Source organism: Cynocephalus volans, chromosome 9 (assembly GCF_027409185.1).
Source record: "Cynocephalus volans isolate mCynVol1 chromosome 9, mCynVol1.pri, whole genome shotgun sequence".
Taxonomy (NCBI): Eukaryota; Metazoa; Chordata; class Mammalia; order Dermoptera; family Cynocephalidae; genus Cynocephalus; species Cynocephalus volans.
This window is the reverse complement of record NC_084468.1, coordinates 1,650,559-1,667,805: the sequence shown is the minus strand read 5'-3', so window position 1 is coordinate 1,667,805 and position 17,247 is coordinate 1,650,559. Positions and strand designations below refer to the sequence as shown.

At 53.4% G+C, this 17,247-nt stretch overlaps 1 protein-coding gene across 2 annotated transcripts; it reads left to right on the top strand.

The window, feature by feature from the left end:
- The first annotated feature begins 240 nt into the window (after positions 1–240).
- NELFA (negative elongation factor complex member A) lies at positions 241–16,815 on the top strand. 2 transcript variants are annotated; one of them, XM_063107747.1, is made up of 11 exons: positions 241–489; positions 8,021–8,192; positions 9,614–9,775; positions 11,053–11,142; positions 12,878–13,008; positions 13,107–13,176; positions 13,454–13,542; positions 14,388–14,499; positions 15,435–15,712; positions 15,880–15,979; positions 16,077–16,815. In XM_063107747.1, the coding sequence occupies exons 1-11, from the start codon at positions 250–252 to the stop codon at positions 16,259–16,261; spliced, it is 1,629 nt and encodes a 542-aa protein (XP_062963817.1). In that variant the 5' UTR covers positions 241–249; the 3' UTR covers positions 16,262–16,815. The 2 variants fall into 2 exon arrangements, with proteins under 2 accessions (XP_062963817.1, XP_062963819.1); XM_063107749.1 differs by lacking the exon at positions 241–489 and adding an exon at positions 2,023–2,042.
- The last annotated feature ends 432 nt before the right edge of the window (positions 16,816–17,247 follow it).

The window sequence follows — 17,247 nt, the reverse complement described above, 5'->3', positions numbered from 1 at the left end:
GAAGCAAGGGCAGACCGGGGGCCAGCGCACCCGGGGGCTCGAGCGGCCGCCACTCGCCCCGCACGGCCCTGGGAAGGCCACGGCCAGCACCCCCGACCCTCGCCCCTCAGAGGCTCTGTCAGCGGCCATCCCGAGCCGCCGCGGGCGCCGCTGGGACGCTCTACGGAAGCCGGCGCGGGGCTCGCCCAGGCCCCGCCCCGGACCCGCCCCGCCCCGCCGGCTGGCTGCGCGCGCAGGCGTCCTCCTAAGATGCCGGCGCGGTGGCGCGCGGCCCCCAAGATGGCGTCCATGCGGGAGAGCGACACAGGCCTGTGGCTGCACAACAAGCTGGGCGCCACCGACGAGCTCTGGGCGCCGCCCAGCATCGCGTCCCTGCTCACGGCCGCGGTCATCGACAACATCCGCCTCTGCTTCCACGGCCTCTCGTCGGCCGTGAAGCTTAAGCTGCTGCTCGGGACGCTGCACCTCCCGCGTCGCACGGTGGACGAGGTGAGGCGGGCGAGAGCGGCGCGGGCCGGCCTCCACCTCCAGCGGACCCCGCAGCCTTCCCAGCCTCGCCACGGGCGCTCCCCGCCCCTTCCCGCTCCTCCCCCTCACACCCCCTCCCCCTCTGGATCCCCACACGCCCCCTCCCGACCCTCACACCCCTCCCCGTCCCCTCAGGACCCTCACACCCCTACCCCTCCCCTCGGGACCCTCACACCCCTACCCCTCCCCTCGGGACCCTCACACCCCTCCCCCTCCCCTCAGGACCCTCACACCCTCCCCCTCGGGACCCTCACACCCCTCCCCTCAGGACCCTCACACCCCTCCCCTCGGGACCCTCACACCCCTCCCCCTCCCCTCAGGACCCTCACACCCTCCCCCTCGGGACCCTCACACCCCTCCCCTCAGGACCCTCACACCCCTCCCCTCGGGACCCTCACACCCCTCCCCCTCCCCTCAGGACCCTCACACCCTCCCCCTCGGGACCCTCACACCCCTCCCCTCAGGACCCTCACACCCCTCCCCTCGGGACCCTCACACCCCTCCCCCTCCCCCTCAGGACCCTCACATCCCCGCCTTATTTCCGCTCCTCCCCACTTCCGAAACCCCTCTCCCTCCCAGGCCACAGTCGAATCTTGGGGCGGGGGTCACGCCGCCCCCAGCTGGGTCACCCGGGTCCGAGGTCCAGCGTCCTCCTGAAACGAGGTCCTGGTCGGCCCAGGGAGGGGGTCGGACGCCGCGCCGGGAAGCTGGTCCCCAGTGGCCCCCCAGCGCCGGGCTCTGGTTTCGAGCCCTTAGTGTAAGTCCCGGAGTGGCTGTTTTGTCCTTGCCTTACGAAGTATCCAGTAGGTCACTCTCTGTTCTTTCAGTTCGTTCCATCGCGCTGATGTTTGCGCACCCTTCTAATGAGTGGGTAGTGAGATTTGTGTTTTGTTTTTTTGGAAACATTTTATATACATGTGTCGCTTTCCATGCAAACTAAGTAGTTTTGCAAAAGTTGAAGCACCAAAATTTAAACATTCCCCCGCTGCTGCTGTTAAACTGAATACGCACTTTTGTATACGTTATATCTCAAAAAACCCACAGTTATAACCTATTAGTTATAATAGCAGTAATAGCAGAGGGACCCACTCCTGTACTCCCCACACAGGTGAAGAGAGAGGACAGTTGCCCCCCCAGAAGCAGCCCCCTTCCAGCCACAGCCTTGTCCCTCTCTCCTCCCCCATTTGGAGGGGCGATCATTTCTTTGCTGTTCTTTGTAGTGTTAGCAATTATATATGCATTCCTAAACAGTAGAGTTTGGTTTCTTCTGACGTGAACCTGATATTACAGTATCTCATGGTGTGTATTTTGTAGGTACGGTGTGGGTGTGTCTGTCTGTTGGCTGACACCTTGACAGATTCATCCACGTTGAAGCTGACTGGTTTAATTTTAATTGCTGTGTGGTATTCCATTCTCTGAGCAGGCAGTACTTGATCCATTTCTGTCATACGGAGACGCTTAGGTTGCGGCCAGGTTTTTGCTGTTGTGAATAATGCTGCTACCAGCATTATTGTGTAGGTATTTGGTGCTTGTAAGCATGCAGTTCTTAGACTGTAATATTAGGAGTGAAAGGGGGTCGGCGGGGGGAGTCATAGGATTGTGTCAAAGTGGTTGTAACAAATTATATTCCTCACTAAAATTTGTCAGTCTGATGGATGTGTAAATATCACTGGGTGGTTTTAATTTTTTTTTTTTTTTTTGTCGTTTTTTCGTGACGGGCACTCAGCCAGTGAGTGCACCGGTCATTCCTATATAGGATCCGAACCCGCGGCGGGAGCGTCGCCGCGCTCCCAGCGCAGCACTCTACCGAGTGCGCCACGGGCTCGGCCCTTATTTTTTATTTTTAAAATTTTTTTAAAAAGATGACCGGTAAGGGGATCTTAACCCTTGACTTGGTGTTGTCAACACCACGCTCTCCCAAGTGAGCCACGGGCAGGCCCTTCATTTATATCTGCCTTATTAGTTATACAGTTGAACATCTTTTCATGTGTTTATTTGCTGTTTGGTTTTCTTTTTGTAAATTATCTGTTTAAATCTCTCTTTTTTTTCCCCTTCTTCTTCTTCCTGATTCTCTTTTTTCTAATTGCTTCATAGGAGTTTTTTTGTTTATTTTTTGTTTTGGGTTTTTTTTTGCTTTTGGGTGTATTTTTTGGTGGCTGGCCTGTACAGGGATCCGAACCCTTTTTTGGCCAGGGTGGGGGTGGGGGTGGGGGGTAGCAGCTGGCCAGTGCCAGGATCCAAACCCATGGACCTTGGTGTTACTAACACCATGCTCTCCCAAGTGAGCTCACTGGCCAGCTGCCCCTCCCCCCCTTTTAAAAATAAATTCTGGATACCAGTCCTTTTACAATTTTATATGTTAGAAATATCTCCCAGTTGTGGCTTGATTTAGATTTCTTCCCAGAATATTTGGATGAAGAGAAGCTTTTAGTTTGAAGGTAGGTGATTGTTTTCATCTTTCCCTGTGGTTGGTGCCAATCATGTTTCATTTAGGACACAATCCCACCCAAGGCCACACCACTCCCTGTGCTGTGTTGGCAGAGCTGTGCAGTTCTGCCTTTCACACTTGAATCTTCAGTCTACCTGGAATTGATGACTGTGTGCAGCTGGGAGTCCAATTTTAGTATTTTCCACATGGATGTCCTATTAGTCCAGCACCATTGATTGAAACCACAGTCTTTCCATTGATGTGCACTGTCATTTCCACTGTAGGTCTGTTTCTGGGCTCTGCTCTGTTCTTTTGGGCCACTTGTGTGTTGCTGTGCTAATAATCCCACACAGTCGTTATCATTGCTTTATTCATAAGTCTTGATAGCTAACAGGGCAAGCCCTCCTCCTCAGAAGCATCTGGCTATTCTTGGCCATTTGCACTTGCATGTATCTGCATATTTTCTATTCACTTCCCAATTACACACATCAAACCTGTTGGAATTTTAAGACTGAATTGAATATATTGTTCATTCTAGAGTGAAATCTTTTATTGGGGGGGGTATTTTTTTTTTTTTTTTTTTTATGGTGTGGGTACAGGCACTGGTTTTATTTTATTTTTGGCAGCTGGTTGGTATGCGGATCCGAACCCATGACCTTGGTGTTATAACACTGCAGTGTACCAACTGAACTAACCAGCCAGCCTGAAATCTTCTTAGTAATATTAAATAATTTGTGAATATGGGCATATCTTTTTAGATCTTTAATATCTGCCATAAGGTTTTATGATTTCCTCTGTAGAGGCCTTCCATCTTATATATTCCTAGATATTTCATATCTTTTCATTCAGTTGTAAATAGTATGTTAAAATTTTGTTTTCTACTTGTTACTGGTATATAGAAAAGTAATTGATTTTAGATAATGAGTTTGTGTATAGCATCTGTGCTATAGTATTACTAATTGCAGTAATTTCTCTGTAGAATCTTCTTGATTTTTCTGTGTACTTAATATTGCTTCTCTTTCCAATTACTTTTTTCTTTTTTTGATGAATAATGGATGAGTAAAATATGGCCTATCCATACAACGGACCATCATTCAGAGATGTGCTGATGTATGTTACAACACAAATGAACCCTGAAGACATTACGTAAAGTGAAAGAAGTCAGACACAAAAGACCGCATGTATGATTCACTTATATGAAATGTCCAGAAAAGGCATATCAGTCAATGACATTTGGGTTGTTTCCACTTTTTGGCAATTATGAATAATGCTGCTATGAACACCATAGGGTTTTGTGTGGATGTGTGTTTTCAGTTCTCTTGGATTTATACCTATGAGTAGAATTGTGGGGCCAGATGGTAACTCTGTGTTTAACATTTTGAAGAACTGCCTGTTTTGTATAGTAGTGGCTGTACCATTTTACATTCCCCTCAGTGATTTTTGAGTATTCAGTTTCTCACATCCTTGCCAGCCAGCACTTGTTATCTGTCTACTTGATACAACCATCCTAGTGAGTATGAACATAAATCAATTTCTGTTGTTATCAAATGCTTAAGAAATCTATTGACATGTAATCCATCACATTAACAGAGTAGCATTGATTGCAAACCAACCTTGCATTCCTGAGGTAAACCTCAGTTGGTCATTTTATGTTTGTTGGGTTATATTGTCCTGATATTTTGCATATGAATTTTGTATCTGTGTTCATGGGTGAGGTTGATCTATGGTTTACTTTCCCAGACTATTTTTGTCAGATTTTGGTATGAGGTTATGCTACCCTTATAAAAGGAGTTGTAACATATTCTCTGTTTTCCTCTTCTCTGGAAAGTTTGCTTAATAGTAGCATTATTTCTTCCTAAATGTTTGGTAGAACTTGATAATGAAGACTTCTGGGCCTGGGATTCTTTTTTGTGGGAAGATTTTTGAGTATTGATTTTTGGTTTTATGGTCTTAAATACATTTCGATGTTATATTTTTCTAGGAATTTGGCCGTTTCTACTAAATTTTCAAGTTTATTAGCATAAAGTAGTTAATAATATTCTCTTAATCTTTTGTAACTTCAGAAGCATGTGTAGTGATGTTCCCTTTTTCATTTTTCTTTTTTCTTGATCCATTTCACTGTATGTTTGTCAATTTGGTAAGACTTTTCAAAGAACCAGCTTTTGGCTTTGTTGATGTTGTTTTTGTTCCACTAATCTTTGCTCTAATTTTCTTCCTTCTACTTTCTTTGTACTTATTTTGTTCTTTTGCACATCCTGTTCATAAATAGGTCTCTAGTGCATCAAAAGTCCACTCTCACACGTGATGTTAGACTAGGAGTTAGTTTTATTTTTCTCTGTGTTCTGAGCCCAGGGCTCCACACCAGGTGCTAGATGCAAGCTGATTCTCCTTTCCTCATGAATTAGTGGTGCCTGTGTGTGTGTGCGCGTGTGTAATCTTGTTTAATCTAAAGGTAGATGTATCAGTCAGCACAGGCTACCACAACAGTACCACAGACTGGGCAGCTTAAACAACAGAGAGTGATTTCTCGGTCTTGGTGGCTGGAAGTCCAAGATCAAGGTGCCAGCCGATTCGGTTTCTAGTGAGGACTCCTCCTGGCTTGCAGATAGCTAGCTGCCTGCTACCTGCTCTCTTGGGGGGTGGGGAGGTGTGAAATCCCTTCAGACCAGAGCCCTACCCTCATGACCTGATTACCTCCCAAAGGCCTCATCTCCAAATACCATTAATTGGGGATTAGGCTTTGCTATTGTCTGAGTGTTTGTGTCCCCCAAAAATTCATAGTTGAATTCCTAACCCTTAAGGTGATAGTATTAGAAGGTGGGGCTTTTGGGGAGATAATTAAGTCATAAGGGCAGAGCCTTCATAAAAGGGATTAGTGCCCTTATAAAATAGACCCAAGGGAGCTCATTCAGCCCTTCTGCCATGTGAGGACATAGCGAGGATGGGCCATCTGAGAACCGGGAAGCGGGTCCTCACCAGACACCAAATCTGACAGCATTTTGATGTTGGAGTTAGCTCCAGCCTCCAGAACTGTAAATAATAAATGTCTGTTGTTCATAAGCCACCCAGTCTTTGGTATTCTGTCGTAGCATCCTGAACAAAGTCAGACAGCCTTCACATATGAATTTGCGGAGGGACACAAACGTTCAGTTTATAACAGTGGTCTTTTTTGTTTTTAACCCCCCTGACTTTTTTTCTTTACCGTTTTTTCTTTACTGTAAAATACTATCCAACTTTCCTCTTTGTGTGTGCATTTGTTTCCTGGGGCTGCTGTAACAGAGTACACAAACTGAGTGGCTTAGAGCAACAGGAATTTATTGTCTCTCAGCTCTGAGTGGCCAGGAGTCAAATCACTGTGTTGGCAGGGCCACGCTCCCTCAAAGGCTCCAGGAAAGAATCTGTTCCCGGCCTCTCCTAGCTTCTGGAAGCCTCAGGTGTTCCTTGGCTTTAGGCACATCACTCCATGCACGTGCCTGTGTCCTCTTCCTCTTCTTGGCACACGTCTGTCTCTGTGTCTGCATACTCAGCATACTCAGGTGTGGTGAATGGATGAGGGGGCTACCATGTGTTTGGGGATGGCAGGTGCAAGCTGACTGGCCCCATCTGGGCGGAGCTTGGGGCACAAGCCTGTCTACTCCTGAAGGATAAGGGCACAGGTCCCCAGCAGGTGCTGGGCATTGGGTCTGGCTGGAGGCTATGCTGGTTGTTCCTGAGAGGCTGAAGGCACAGTGACAGGACAGCATGCAGGCAGCGGCTTCTTGAGCCAGGTTATGGTCTCCAAGGGCAGTGGGAAGCTAACAAAGAGAGTGAATCGGACCTTTTGTGCTTCTGAACCCCCCCCCGCAAGGGCGTGTGAGATGAGGCGGGCAATGAGGCCCATGGCCACAGCCCTCTTAGGATAGGACTTTGACTTTTGCGGAGACGTCAGGGAGGACTTCTGCTGGGGTTTTGGCTGGGCGTCTGCACAGGGCAGGATGCTGTTGTTTGCTCCACAGTCACCAGCCCCTCTCGCACTTGTGCCCCTCACGGGAAGCTCTGCTGTGCACCAAGTTTTCCAAGCAGCCCCTTGGGCAGGGGACATTGCCAGTCCTGTGGGAATGGCAGGAGAGGAACATGGCACACCATGTACTGGCTCTTTAGCGTTTTCTCATGAAAAGGATTTGTGGATTCATGTAGCCGAAGCAGCCCCGGCAGGCCTGGGCTCCATGGGGTGGGGCAGGAGGGTGGCCTGGGGGAGGATTCAGCCTCCCAGATGTTGAGGGACGTGGCGAGCAGTGCCAGCATCAAAGGCTCCACATCACCAGTGTCCTTCAGGCATGCTGGCCTCTTGCAAGTTGTTCTCCTCTTACCTTCCAAAGAAAAGAGATGGATGTGAGCCCATCCACATAGACATGGCAAATGCAGGGCTTCGCTGTACTTCCTGAGAGGTCCTGAGTCCCAGCAGCTCCTGCCAGCCCCCGAGATGGCCGTTTCTGACCCAGAAGGCTGGTGGGTCACGGCCGCACACCTCAACTCAGCTGTCGCAGGTGCTGATCCAGCTCCTCCAGCCCTTTTCTGCCTTCCCACACTCTCCCTTCCCCTGGATGGCCACAGGTGACCAAGCCCCTGTCCCTTTGCTCTGCTGAGTGTGTCAGGCCACCTGCCTTCCTCTGTGCACTCCATCGCTGGCCCTGGGCCCAGCACTTCATACTCAAGACACCCGCATCAGCAGGTTTCTTCAGTGGAGGTGACGGCAACCCTGGCTTCTGGGCCTTCAGCTTCTGTTAAGTCTGCACACCAGAGAGAAATCAAGCCCAGAGTATTGGGTGCTGCTGGGAGCTGTCCAGGAGGCTGGGGCATGGCGACCTGGTGGAGGCTGTGGCAGCTCAGAGAAGCTGGTGCCCCAGGGTGGGGGTGGGGTGCAGAGGAAAGAGAGCCCACAGGTGGAAGTGTGGGTGCCAGGGCTGGGCCATTGGCACAGAGGATGGTGCTGCCCTGTGCCCCCCAGGAGCTCTGGCCAGGTTGGAGGTGGGCATGTTCGTCAGGAGCAGGCGGTCATGCCAGCAGCGTCTTCTCTCTTGGCAGATGAAGGGTGCCCTGATGGAGATCATCCAGCTCGCCAGCCTGGACTCAGACCCCTGGGTTCTCATGGTCGCTGACATTCTGAAGTCCTTTCCAGACACGGGGTCGCTTAATCTTGACCTTGAGGAGCAGAATCCCAATGTTCAAGATATTTTAGGAGAACTTAGAGAAAAGGGTACGTTTTGTGGCTTTAATTCATGTTGGGGTGAGGGAAATGGGTCTTATTTTAAACATTTTTTTCTAAAATGAATTTGATTTTTAGAGTGTGTGTTGTTTACTGTGAGTGTGTTATGGTTCTTAAAATATTAACTATGTACGCACGTCACCCCCCACATGCTGCTGTCTGGCATTTTGCCAACCCTTGAAAAACAAACTGTGACAGCCTGCAGGCCCCATCCCCCCATGCTTGCCTCATCTGAAGTTGTATCATTTGTGGTTTTCACGTTCACTCACCGTCTCTCCGATTAGCTCCACGCAGGCAGGAACCTTACCTGTTCAGGTTATATCTCAAGAGCCTAGAACATTCTCTGACCCACAGTAGATGCTCAGAAATACATGTTGGAAATATCATCAGTTAATTATTTAGAACGTGAACTGAAAACCACTTAGAAAATATTTGCAAATGGTTATAGAGAATATGTGGTGGCATGTACCTTTTCTGAATTTCTCCTACCTTGGAGAATTGGAACTGGCAGTGCCCGGAAGATTAAACCTTGTGCCCCAGCCTCCTGCAGGGGAGGAGCGCCCAGAAAGACGGGGCCATGTGTTGGAGAAGTCAAGGCTCTGGCTCCTGCAGGGGCTGCTGGCATGGCTGTCCTCTGAGGGTGGCTCCTGACAGCTCTTCTCATGTACTTTTTAGGTTTCTACTTGATTTGTAATTGCACACGCACCACACAAATGCTTTCAGAACCATCCACACCCACCCCTTTGATGTGTCTCTGGGGAATGTCCCTTGGGAGCAGGAGGGGCCTGACTGTGCTCTGCGCTGCTTCTTGAAGCGGTCCTGTAACTCATCCAGGCAGCAGGTGCACCTGTTTTCTGTGGGCTTTTCCCGAGCTCTAACCACTGGGTGACCACACAGACTCAAACGTGCACGGGCAGTTTTGTGGAGGGCTGGGATTCAGCAGGGTTCAGGAGAGACCACTGACCTGAGGACCCACGGGGACTGGAGGAGAGAAGCCTATGGAGGCCAGACTGACTCTTGCTGTGGCTTGGGGCGTGCTTTGCGAAAATTTGATGTGTGTGTTCTAGGAATGTTACCCCCTCTGGCAACAGCAGTATTTGTGACACCTGCCATGCCGAGGGCTCACGGCTGACATTCCCCATCCTCTCTCCCTGGGCTTTCTGTTTTTAAAAAGCTCCCACAGGATTGTGTGGAGCCCCTCTCCTGGGGAGGGGGGCCGCCTGTCCTTGCCACATGGGCCACTGTGATGGCCTCACTTCCTGGGGATGGCAAAGCTGGAGCAGAGGGGACCTGAAACCAAAGCAGAAGCTACACAACTACAGATAGCAAAAGCTCAGTTGTCCTGTTAGCTGCGAGTACGGCCTAAGCACCCCCAGTAAGGAAAGGCGCCCCTGACTGTTGTTTCTGCACAGTGGGCGAGTGCGAGGCATCCGCCATGCTGCCACTGGAGTGCCAGTACTTGAATAAGAACGCCCTGACCACCCTCGCTGGGCCCCTCACACCCCCGGTGAAGCACTTTCAGTTGAAGCGGAAGCCCAAGAGTGCCACGCTGCGGGCGGAACTCCTGCAGAAGTGTGAGTGTCCCCGTGCATGGCGCCACCGCGGGCCCAGCCATGGGGCAGGCTGACTGCTGAGCAGATCACGCTTTGTCTCCCTAGAGCTTTTAATTTTAGATTTCTCTTAGATTTTAAGGTTCCTACTCTTTCTTTTCAGGAAGATGGAGTTCTGCATGAGGTGTGGTTTTTTTTTTTGGAAATTTATTGCTATACCAAACTATATTTTGAAAACATGTTTTAGACACTTCAGGTTTTCAGGATAAGGTGTCCGTAATCTTTGTTAGAAAAATGGAGTCTGTACCAACTGAGTCATGCTGCCGTGCGCCTTTGCGGCAGACAGTGGCGTGGAAGGCTGATGCAGCCTCCGCGTGGGGGAGCACTGGCATTAACTCATATCTTTACCTTCCTCTTGAGCTGCCAGTGATCTAGATTTGACCTTAAAGATATTTGATCATTTCATTAAATGTTTTTCCAAATAGTGTCTTACAAACTGTGTGTAGAAGATGTTGACTGGGAAAAGGGCAAGGAAATTGGTTTCAATAAATTGTTTTGAAAGGTTCCGAAATTAATATTAATAACATACATAAACGCCGCTTTCAGAGAGTCCAAATAAAATACAGCAGCTGTCCGTGACTCTCAGTTTAAATAGCGTCGGGCCCAACACTGTCTTGGGCTCCATGGCACTGCAGGGCCACTGGGCAGCTTGAGAGGTCTCTGCTCTATCCCTCAGGCCCAGCCCCCGTGGCAGACGCGTCCCCGCCAGGAGGTCAGCAGCTGCACCTGCTCTGTCCTCCCACGTGTAGCCAGCAGTGGCCCAGGGTCTGCTAGGGGCATTTGGTCTCCCCTCACCCTCCAGCCCTACTGAGCCAAGTCAGGAAAGTCTCTTTTTTGTTTCTTCCTTATAATTATGCATTTGTGAGGGGAATCCTAAGCTTTGTCTGCTGACCATTGGTGAGGATGGTGGTCCATGGGCATGAGCTGATGTCTCCAGCTGGAGGCCCGGGCGGTCCATGGGGAGATAGGGAGCCATTGGCCCCGTCTCCTGGGAAGTGCAGGCATGCTACAGCGCTTGAGCATGCTTACGGGAAAGAGTTTTTGACGCAGAAAATCTGGGAACATTTGACTTGGGTTAGGCTTCTCAGTAAATGGGCAGGTGGTTAGTTAGGAAAACGAGCCTCGGTGTACGAATACTTCCAACTCGTCCTTGTACAGTAGGCTCCCACAGGTGGGACTTGCATGGGGTGAGAGGCGGTGCCATTCTGATGAGTGCTGACACACACGTCCTTCCCTTGCAGCCACTGAGACCGCGCAGCAGCTGAAGAGGAGTGCGGGAGTGCCCTTCCATGCCAAGGGCCGGGGGCTGCTCCGGAAGATGGACACCACAAGTAAGGCCACCGCCCTGCTGCACGGCTGAGTGCCTTCATGTGTTCGTGCTCACGACAGAGCGCACAGGCCCTGAGAGCTGCCCCGCATCTGGGTTGCTCACGGTCAGAGCCATCATAGCTTGTCAGACTTGGGGCTTGACCTGAAAGACGCTGCTTTTCCTCCTTAGCAAAGTCACTTAAACATTAAAATCGATGGGGCGATAGGCCCTAAAGATCCCTTCTGGGTCATTTATGAAATGAGGAGAGAACTCTGGGTTAGTTTCATGAGCTTTTCCATGTAGGGAGAGACCTGGAAGGACAGGCGTGCTAAGAGGAGGAGGGCCGGAGTTTGAGGGAGACACTTGCTGTGGTCTGCAGTGGCTGTCCGTGGGCAGACGTGCCACGTGCCTACTCCTGTCTCGCCCGGTTTGGCCACTGGCCCAGTGCTGCTGTTGTGCCCCATGTCTGTGCATGTGTGGGGAGGCAGCGGCAGCGACAGTGCCTGGAGATGGGGACTCCTAGCCCCCTGCACGGAGTAAACTGCCTCCTGCTGCTGGCCAGCCCCACCTGCTGTTCTCAGACCTGTGCCTTGATGTGTCCTTGTTGATTTGAGCATGTTCCTCCCTGGGGTTGGGCACGAGCTTAAGTAGGATGGACATGGATCACAAGAAAACGGGATTGCCCCTGGGAACCATGGCCAGGGCACAGTGCACCTCCAGAAGGCGCTGGACAAAGCCCAGGGGACAGCGGGCAGGATGGCCACTCTCCTGTGTCGGGGAGTAACTGGTAAATGCACACTTGATGGCGTTGCAGGGCTTCCCTTTTTTGACCCTCCTGCGTGGGGTGCTCAGTGCCTGCACCACGTGGTTCATTTGGGATCTTGTCCCACCAAGCTGGTCCCCTCTGTCCTTTCCCTGCCCACAGCAGCCAAGGCTCTGCCTCGCTCTGCATTCCACCTGGCCCCCTGGAGCAGATCCCATCTTCCTTTCTGCCCCAGCAAGGCACCCCGAGGGCGGGAGCTGCACTTGCTCAGCCAGGGAGGGAGGGGAGGACCAGATATTTGTCAGTGTGTCCGTCCTCTGCCCAGCGTTCTGATGGTGCGGTTCTGTGGGCACTTCCCTGCTGTAGGCCTGGGTCCTTGTGTGAGATCTGAGCATGCCCTGGAGGGCGCAGGGTGTGGCAGGTGCTGATGTACACCAAGGCAACCTAGGGCGCGTCATCACCCGACAGGAGGACGGGGCTTGGGGAGAGGAGGGTGTGTGGGCGTCTGTGTACTGAGATGCGCAAGAGGAAAATAGAGGCTGGCCTGTCCATGCTGACCGAAGGCCCAGTGTTCTGAGGTGACGTGGTGCCTTTGTCTTTGCTCGGTGTTCTTGACAAAATGGCCACGGTGGACTGATGTCCTTTCCCTTCTGGGAGGGCTGACTCTGGGAGGCCCTTGGTTGGCTGCCCTCTGAGGTCTGGGAGTCACAGGTGTCCTGGCCAGCCGTCACCTGCTGGGCCTGTAGCAGGGTTCTTCCAAGCACACTTGCAAGGCTATGTCACGGGGTCTCGGCTATGCATCCCTTCCCCACAGTGACGCTGGCAGGGACAGCCTCTGCTCATTGTAGAAAAGGGTGGAACATACAGACAGTGGCAGGAGCCGGCCCCCTCCTTGAAGTCCTCCCCGGAGCAGCCCCCGTCGTGGGCCCTCTCCGGTGGTCAGAGGGTGTGGGAGCTCCCGCTGGACCACTGACAGGCACTGTCCTCTCCCCAGCCCCTCTCAAAGGCATCCCGAAGCAGGCGCCCTTCAGAAGCCCCACCACACCCAGCGTCTTCAGCCCTACCGGGAACCGGACCCCTATCCCGCCTTCGAGGACACCCCTGCGGAAAGAAAGGGGCGTGAAGGTGGGCCCATCCCCCAGCTCCTATGACGCCCCCGGCAAGGTCAGCCTCGCTTCCCCTTCGCATTGTAGCTAAGTGTGCGCTTGTGTGTGTTTTGGCAGCTGCTCGATATCTCTGAGCTGGATATGGTCGGTGCTGGCCGAGAAGCAAAGAGAAGAAGAAAGACGTTAGGTGCGTGTCCGGGGCTGTCCGCTAGGGTCCACGGAGGGAGCGGCAGCTGCAGGGGGTGCTTCCCAGGCGGGGCTGCTAGGTGACAGGAGAGGACCGCTCTTCCTGGGGGTCCCTCTTCTCTGACCGACGGACGCTTGTTTTCACATCGTGCTGGTGGCCATTGTCTTCTCCTTTGCCTGGAGACTATTTGAGGTGCCTGTTGCTGTCTTGAGCTGAGCTTGCAGGGACAAAGCCTGTTCCTTCTGAACCAGCAGGAGGACTCTTGCTCTGTCCACAGATGCAGAGGTGGTGGAAAAGCCAGCCAAGGAAGAGACAGTCGTTGAAAACGCCACCCCGGACTACGCAGCCGGCCTGGTGTCTACACAGGTAGGCTGGAGAGCAGCGTGGCTGCGGCACCTCCCACAGCCGCCAGCGTCTGCCCTGGCACCTGCTGCCGCCGAGTATGTGCTCCCCTTGTTCTGATTCTTAGCCACTAAATGTGTCCTGTCGGAGAACATACGTATGTATGTATGTATATGTATGTACGTGCATGCGGGTGATGTCTGGATGGATGGAGATGTATGTTTGTGTATATGAGAGGTGGCATGGGCCCGGCCCCTGACTTGGGCGTCAGACTCTGAGCATCTGCCACACGCCCTCACGGGGGCTGCCTGGGGAATCCACTCACCACTGCTCCTTGGTTTCCCCATGTCAGGCAAGGGTGGTGTGCCTGCTGCAGGTGGCCGTGCGTGAATGGGGGCCAGGCCTGTGGGGGGTGCTAGGTGTGGCTGCTGTCAGGGACCTCTGTGCCCTAGAGACCATGGTCATGCCCATGGGAGGGGGAGGTTGGACAGCTGGGAGCAGCCCCTCCCCCAGAGTCTGTGTGGCCTGTTGCGGCCATGCCTGGAGGAGGCCGTGTCACAGCACTCGTTCCCAGGGAACAGGCTCCGTCCTCCTGCCGTGGCTGCTCTCCGGCCATCTCAGAGCACGCAGGTCCTTCTGCAGCAGGAGCAGCCTGCTGAGCTTTGTTCTTTCCTCGAAGCTGGTTGGGTTGGGAGGTTCCTGGACCACCCTCCTCTCCTTAACAGGAGCAGCTCAGCCCCTCCTGCCGAGGTGGCTTCAGGTGCTGGGGGCTCGTGGCTGTAGCAGCCCCTTCCCTGGCTCTGGGGTGGGGGAGCATGCGCTGAAGCCCTGGGCCCCTTCCGGGAGGGACCATCACGTCTGTCTTCCAGAAACTTGGGTCTCTCGGCAGTGAGCCTGCGCTGCCCTCCACCAGCTACCTTCCCTCCACACCCAGCGCGGTGCCTGCTGCCTCCTACACACCCAGCTCTGAGACCCCGCCAGGTGAGCATGGGCAGGGCCTCCACCACCTTGGCTCACACTCGTGTCTGCCACATGGTGCCACTGGGGACCACAGGTTCCATGGCTTCTTCCACGTCAGGACATCAGTTCCCTGTGGTTTTCTTTCAGCCCCTGCTGGTGCTGGGGGTGGGAGCCCCTCCTGGCCAGTGCACATTTCAGGAAGCTCAAAGCTCTGATTGACTGTGCCCTTACTGGGGGTGAACAGTCAGCTGCCCACTGTGGGGCATGGCAGAAAAGAAAATCCTGGCTGGGGGTGTCTTGCCCTCTGGGTGGGCCATTTTTCCCAGAGGGAGGGCCCCGCCGAGGCTACATCACCTTGGGGCCCAGGGGCTCCCTCTCAGTCCCAGAATTTTGGAAAGAAAATACCTGAGGAAAAGTTAAATTTGGGTTAGTAAGCTCTGTGTTTGGGCTTTTGCTCCAGTGGGCTCTGCTTTGCTGGCCAGGAGCTCAGTGGGCAGGGGGCCCTTGGGGTCAGGTGTCCTCACTGGGCCTGGAGGGTGTGGGGCCCAAGGAAGCTGTCTTCTTCTTTCTGCCCACCAGTGCGTGGCGTGTGGTGCCAGGAGCTGACCAGAGCCTGGACATTTGTGGCTCTGGAAAGGCCTGAAACCCTGGCTCTGCCCGTCTGGCAGCATTCTTGGGACTTATGCCCCTGGTCTGGTGGGTGTCTCCAGGTGCTCCAACTTCTTGTCAGAGAGGAGCAGCACAGAGCACACGGGTTGGGGGCAGATGAGCAGTCAGGGCCTGGGAAGTGGGGCTGAGCCTGTCGCCTCTGCAGGAGCAGTGGGGTCTAGGGGCAGGTGGCCCTGAGATGGGGGTCTGGGCACTAGATCCAGGGCACGCGGTGGGGGTGGGGATCTGGGTCCAGCCCCCAACACTCCCTGCCCAGCCTCGCTCACCAGGCCCCGCTCTGCCTACAGCCCCATCTTCCCGGGAAGCCAACTTGCAGGCCAGCCGGCCGCCCGAGGAGCCCAGCACCCCAAGCCCCACGCTACCAGCACAGTTCAAGCAGAGGGCTCCCATGTACAACAGCAGCCTAAGCCCAGCCACACCCACGCCTGCAGCTCCCACCTCGCCCCTGACTCCTACCACGCCTCCAGCTGGCACCCCTGCCGCCCAGACACCCCCGGTGGCCATGGTGGCCCCGCCGACCCAGCCCCCTGCCCAGCAACAGCCTAAGAAGAACCTGTCCCTCACGGTAGGTGTGCCCTAGCGGGGCCCATGGACCACCTGGTTGGTGGTAGGGCCTCACATGACTGCACCTGGGGTGGGGTACTGGCCATGCCTGGCACAGGCCTGCAGGTGGAAGCAGGTGGTGGCCCTGGTGAGGCCCAGGCACCTATACCCCTCTCTTGCTGCTTGTAGAGAGAGCAGATGTTTGCTGCCCAGGAGATGTTCAAGACGGCCAACAAAGTCACGCGGCCCGAAAAGGCCCTCATCCTTGGCTTCATGGCCGGCTCCCGAGGTGCGTCCGTGTGGCCGGGCCGGGTGGTGCCCTGGGTAGGGTGGGGTATGGGCTCCTTGTCCCCAGGCGTCCACCCAGCAGCCACTGCCCCCCACAGAGAACCCATGCCAGGAGCAAGGGGACGTGATCCAGATCAAGCTCAGTGAGCACACAGAGGACCTGCCCAAGGCGGACGGCCAGGGCAGCACCACCATGCTGGTGGACACAGTGTTCGAGATGAACTACGCCACGGGCCAGTGGACGCGCTTCAAGAAGTACAAGCCCATGACCAACGTTTCCTAGGGACCGCCCGCCTCCACGGCTGGTCCCCAACCCACCTTCCCGGCCACTGATGCACTGCTGAGCCCCAGCCTGTTTAAGTTTTAGATTCACTTTTCTGGCGTGTTTTGGGGGTTATTTTTTTAAATTTTAATATGGGTTACTTTTTGTGTGATTTAAGACACATTTTTGGATTCAGTATACATTTTTGAACTTCAGAGTTAACCAAAGAAGTTACAACTTCCTAGTTTTAGTGACAGCTCTGCCTGTTAAGACTTTTACCACTTTTTATTTTTTCTTAAAGAAATTCCACTGACTGAGTGAGGGCTTTTCATTGCTAGTGCAACACCCTCCCCACCCCGTGAGGTTGAGGGGACCAAAGGTGGTGCTGAGGTGATGCTGGGGACGCCGCAGCGATGCCAGAGAACAGGAGGCGATGGGCCTCACCCACTGTCACGCCTGCCTGAGAGTTTTGTATTTGTCTTTTGTACAGTTGTGGACACTTAAGACCAGTCTTCGAGTACCTATTTTCATTGTAAAACTATCTGAACAATTAAAGTTTAGCTTTTCTAAAGAAAGGCCCTGGAGCTGTGCTTTGGGGCCAGCTCACCCTCCCTGCTCTGGGTCCCGGCCTTTGCTAGGCAGCTGTCAGGACTGGGGTTGTGGGGAGACCAGGGCTGGAGGATTCCAAGGACACCTAGGACCACAGGCTCAGCCCACCGAGTAGAGGCCGTGGTCAGCGAAAGCTGAGGACAGCTCAGGCGCCGCAGGGCCGGGAACGGTTAGCCTGACCGCTTTGCCTTCAGTGGGAACTTGGGAACCATATTAATTACTTTTGAAAGAAGAAAAAAGTATTTTCCAAAATCATCATTACCCCTGCTATTTCCAGTATCTGTTACACTTCCCAAGGCTGTGCAGGCCTCTCCCCGGCAGGTCAAAGGTGAGATGACAGTGGCCCTCCCGGAGTGAGGGGGTGTAAGAGCTTTGTGCCAAATGCCTTGGAATTCAAA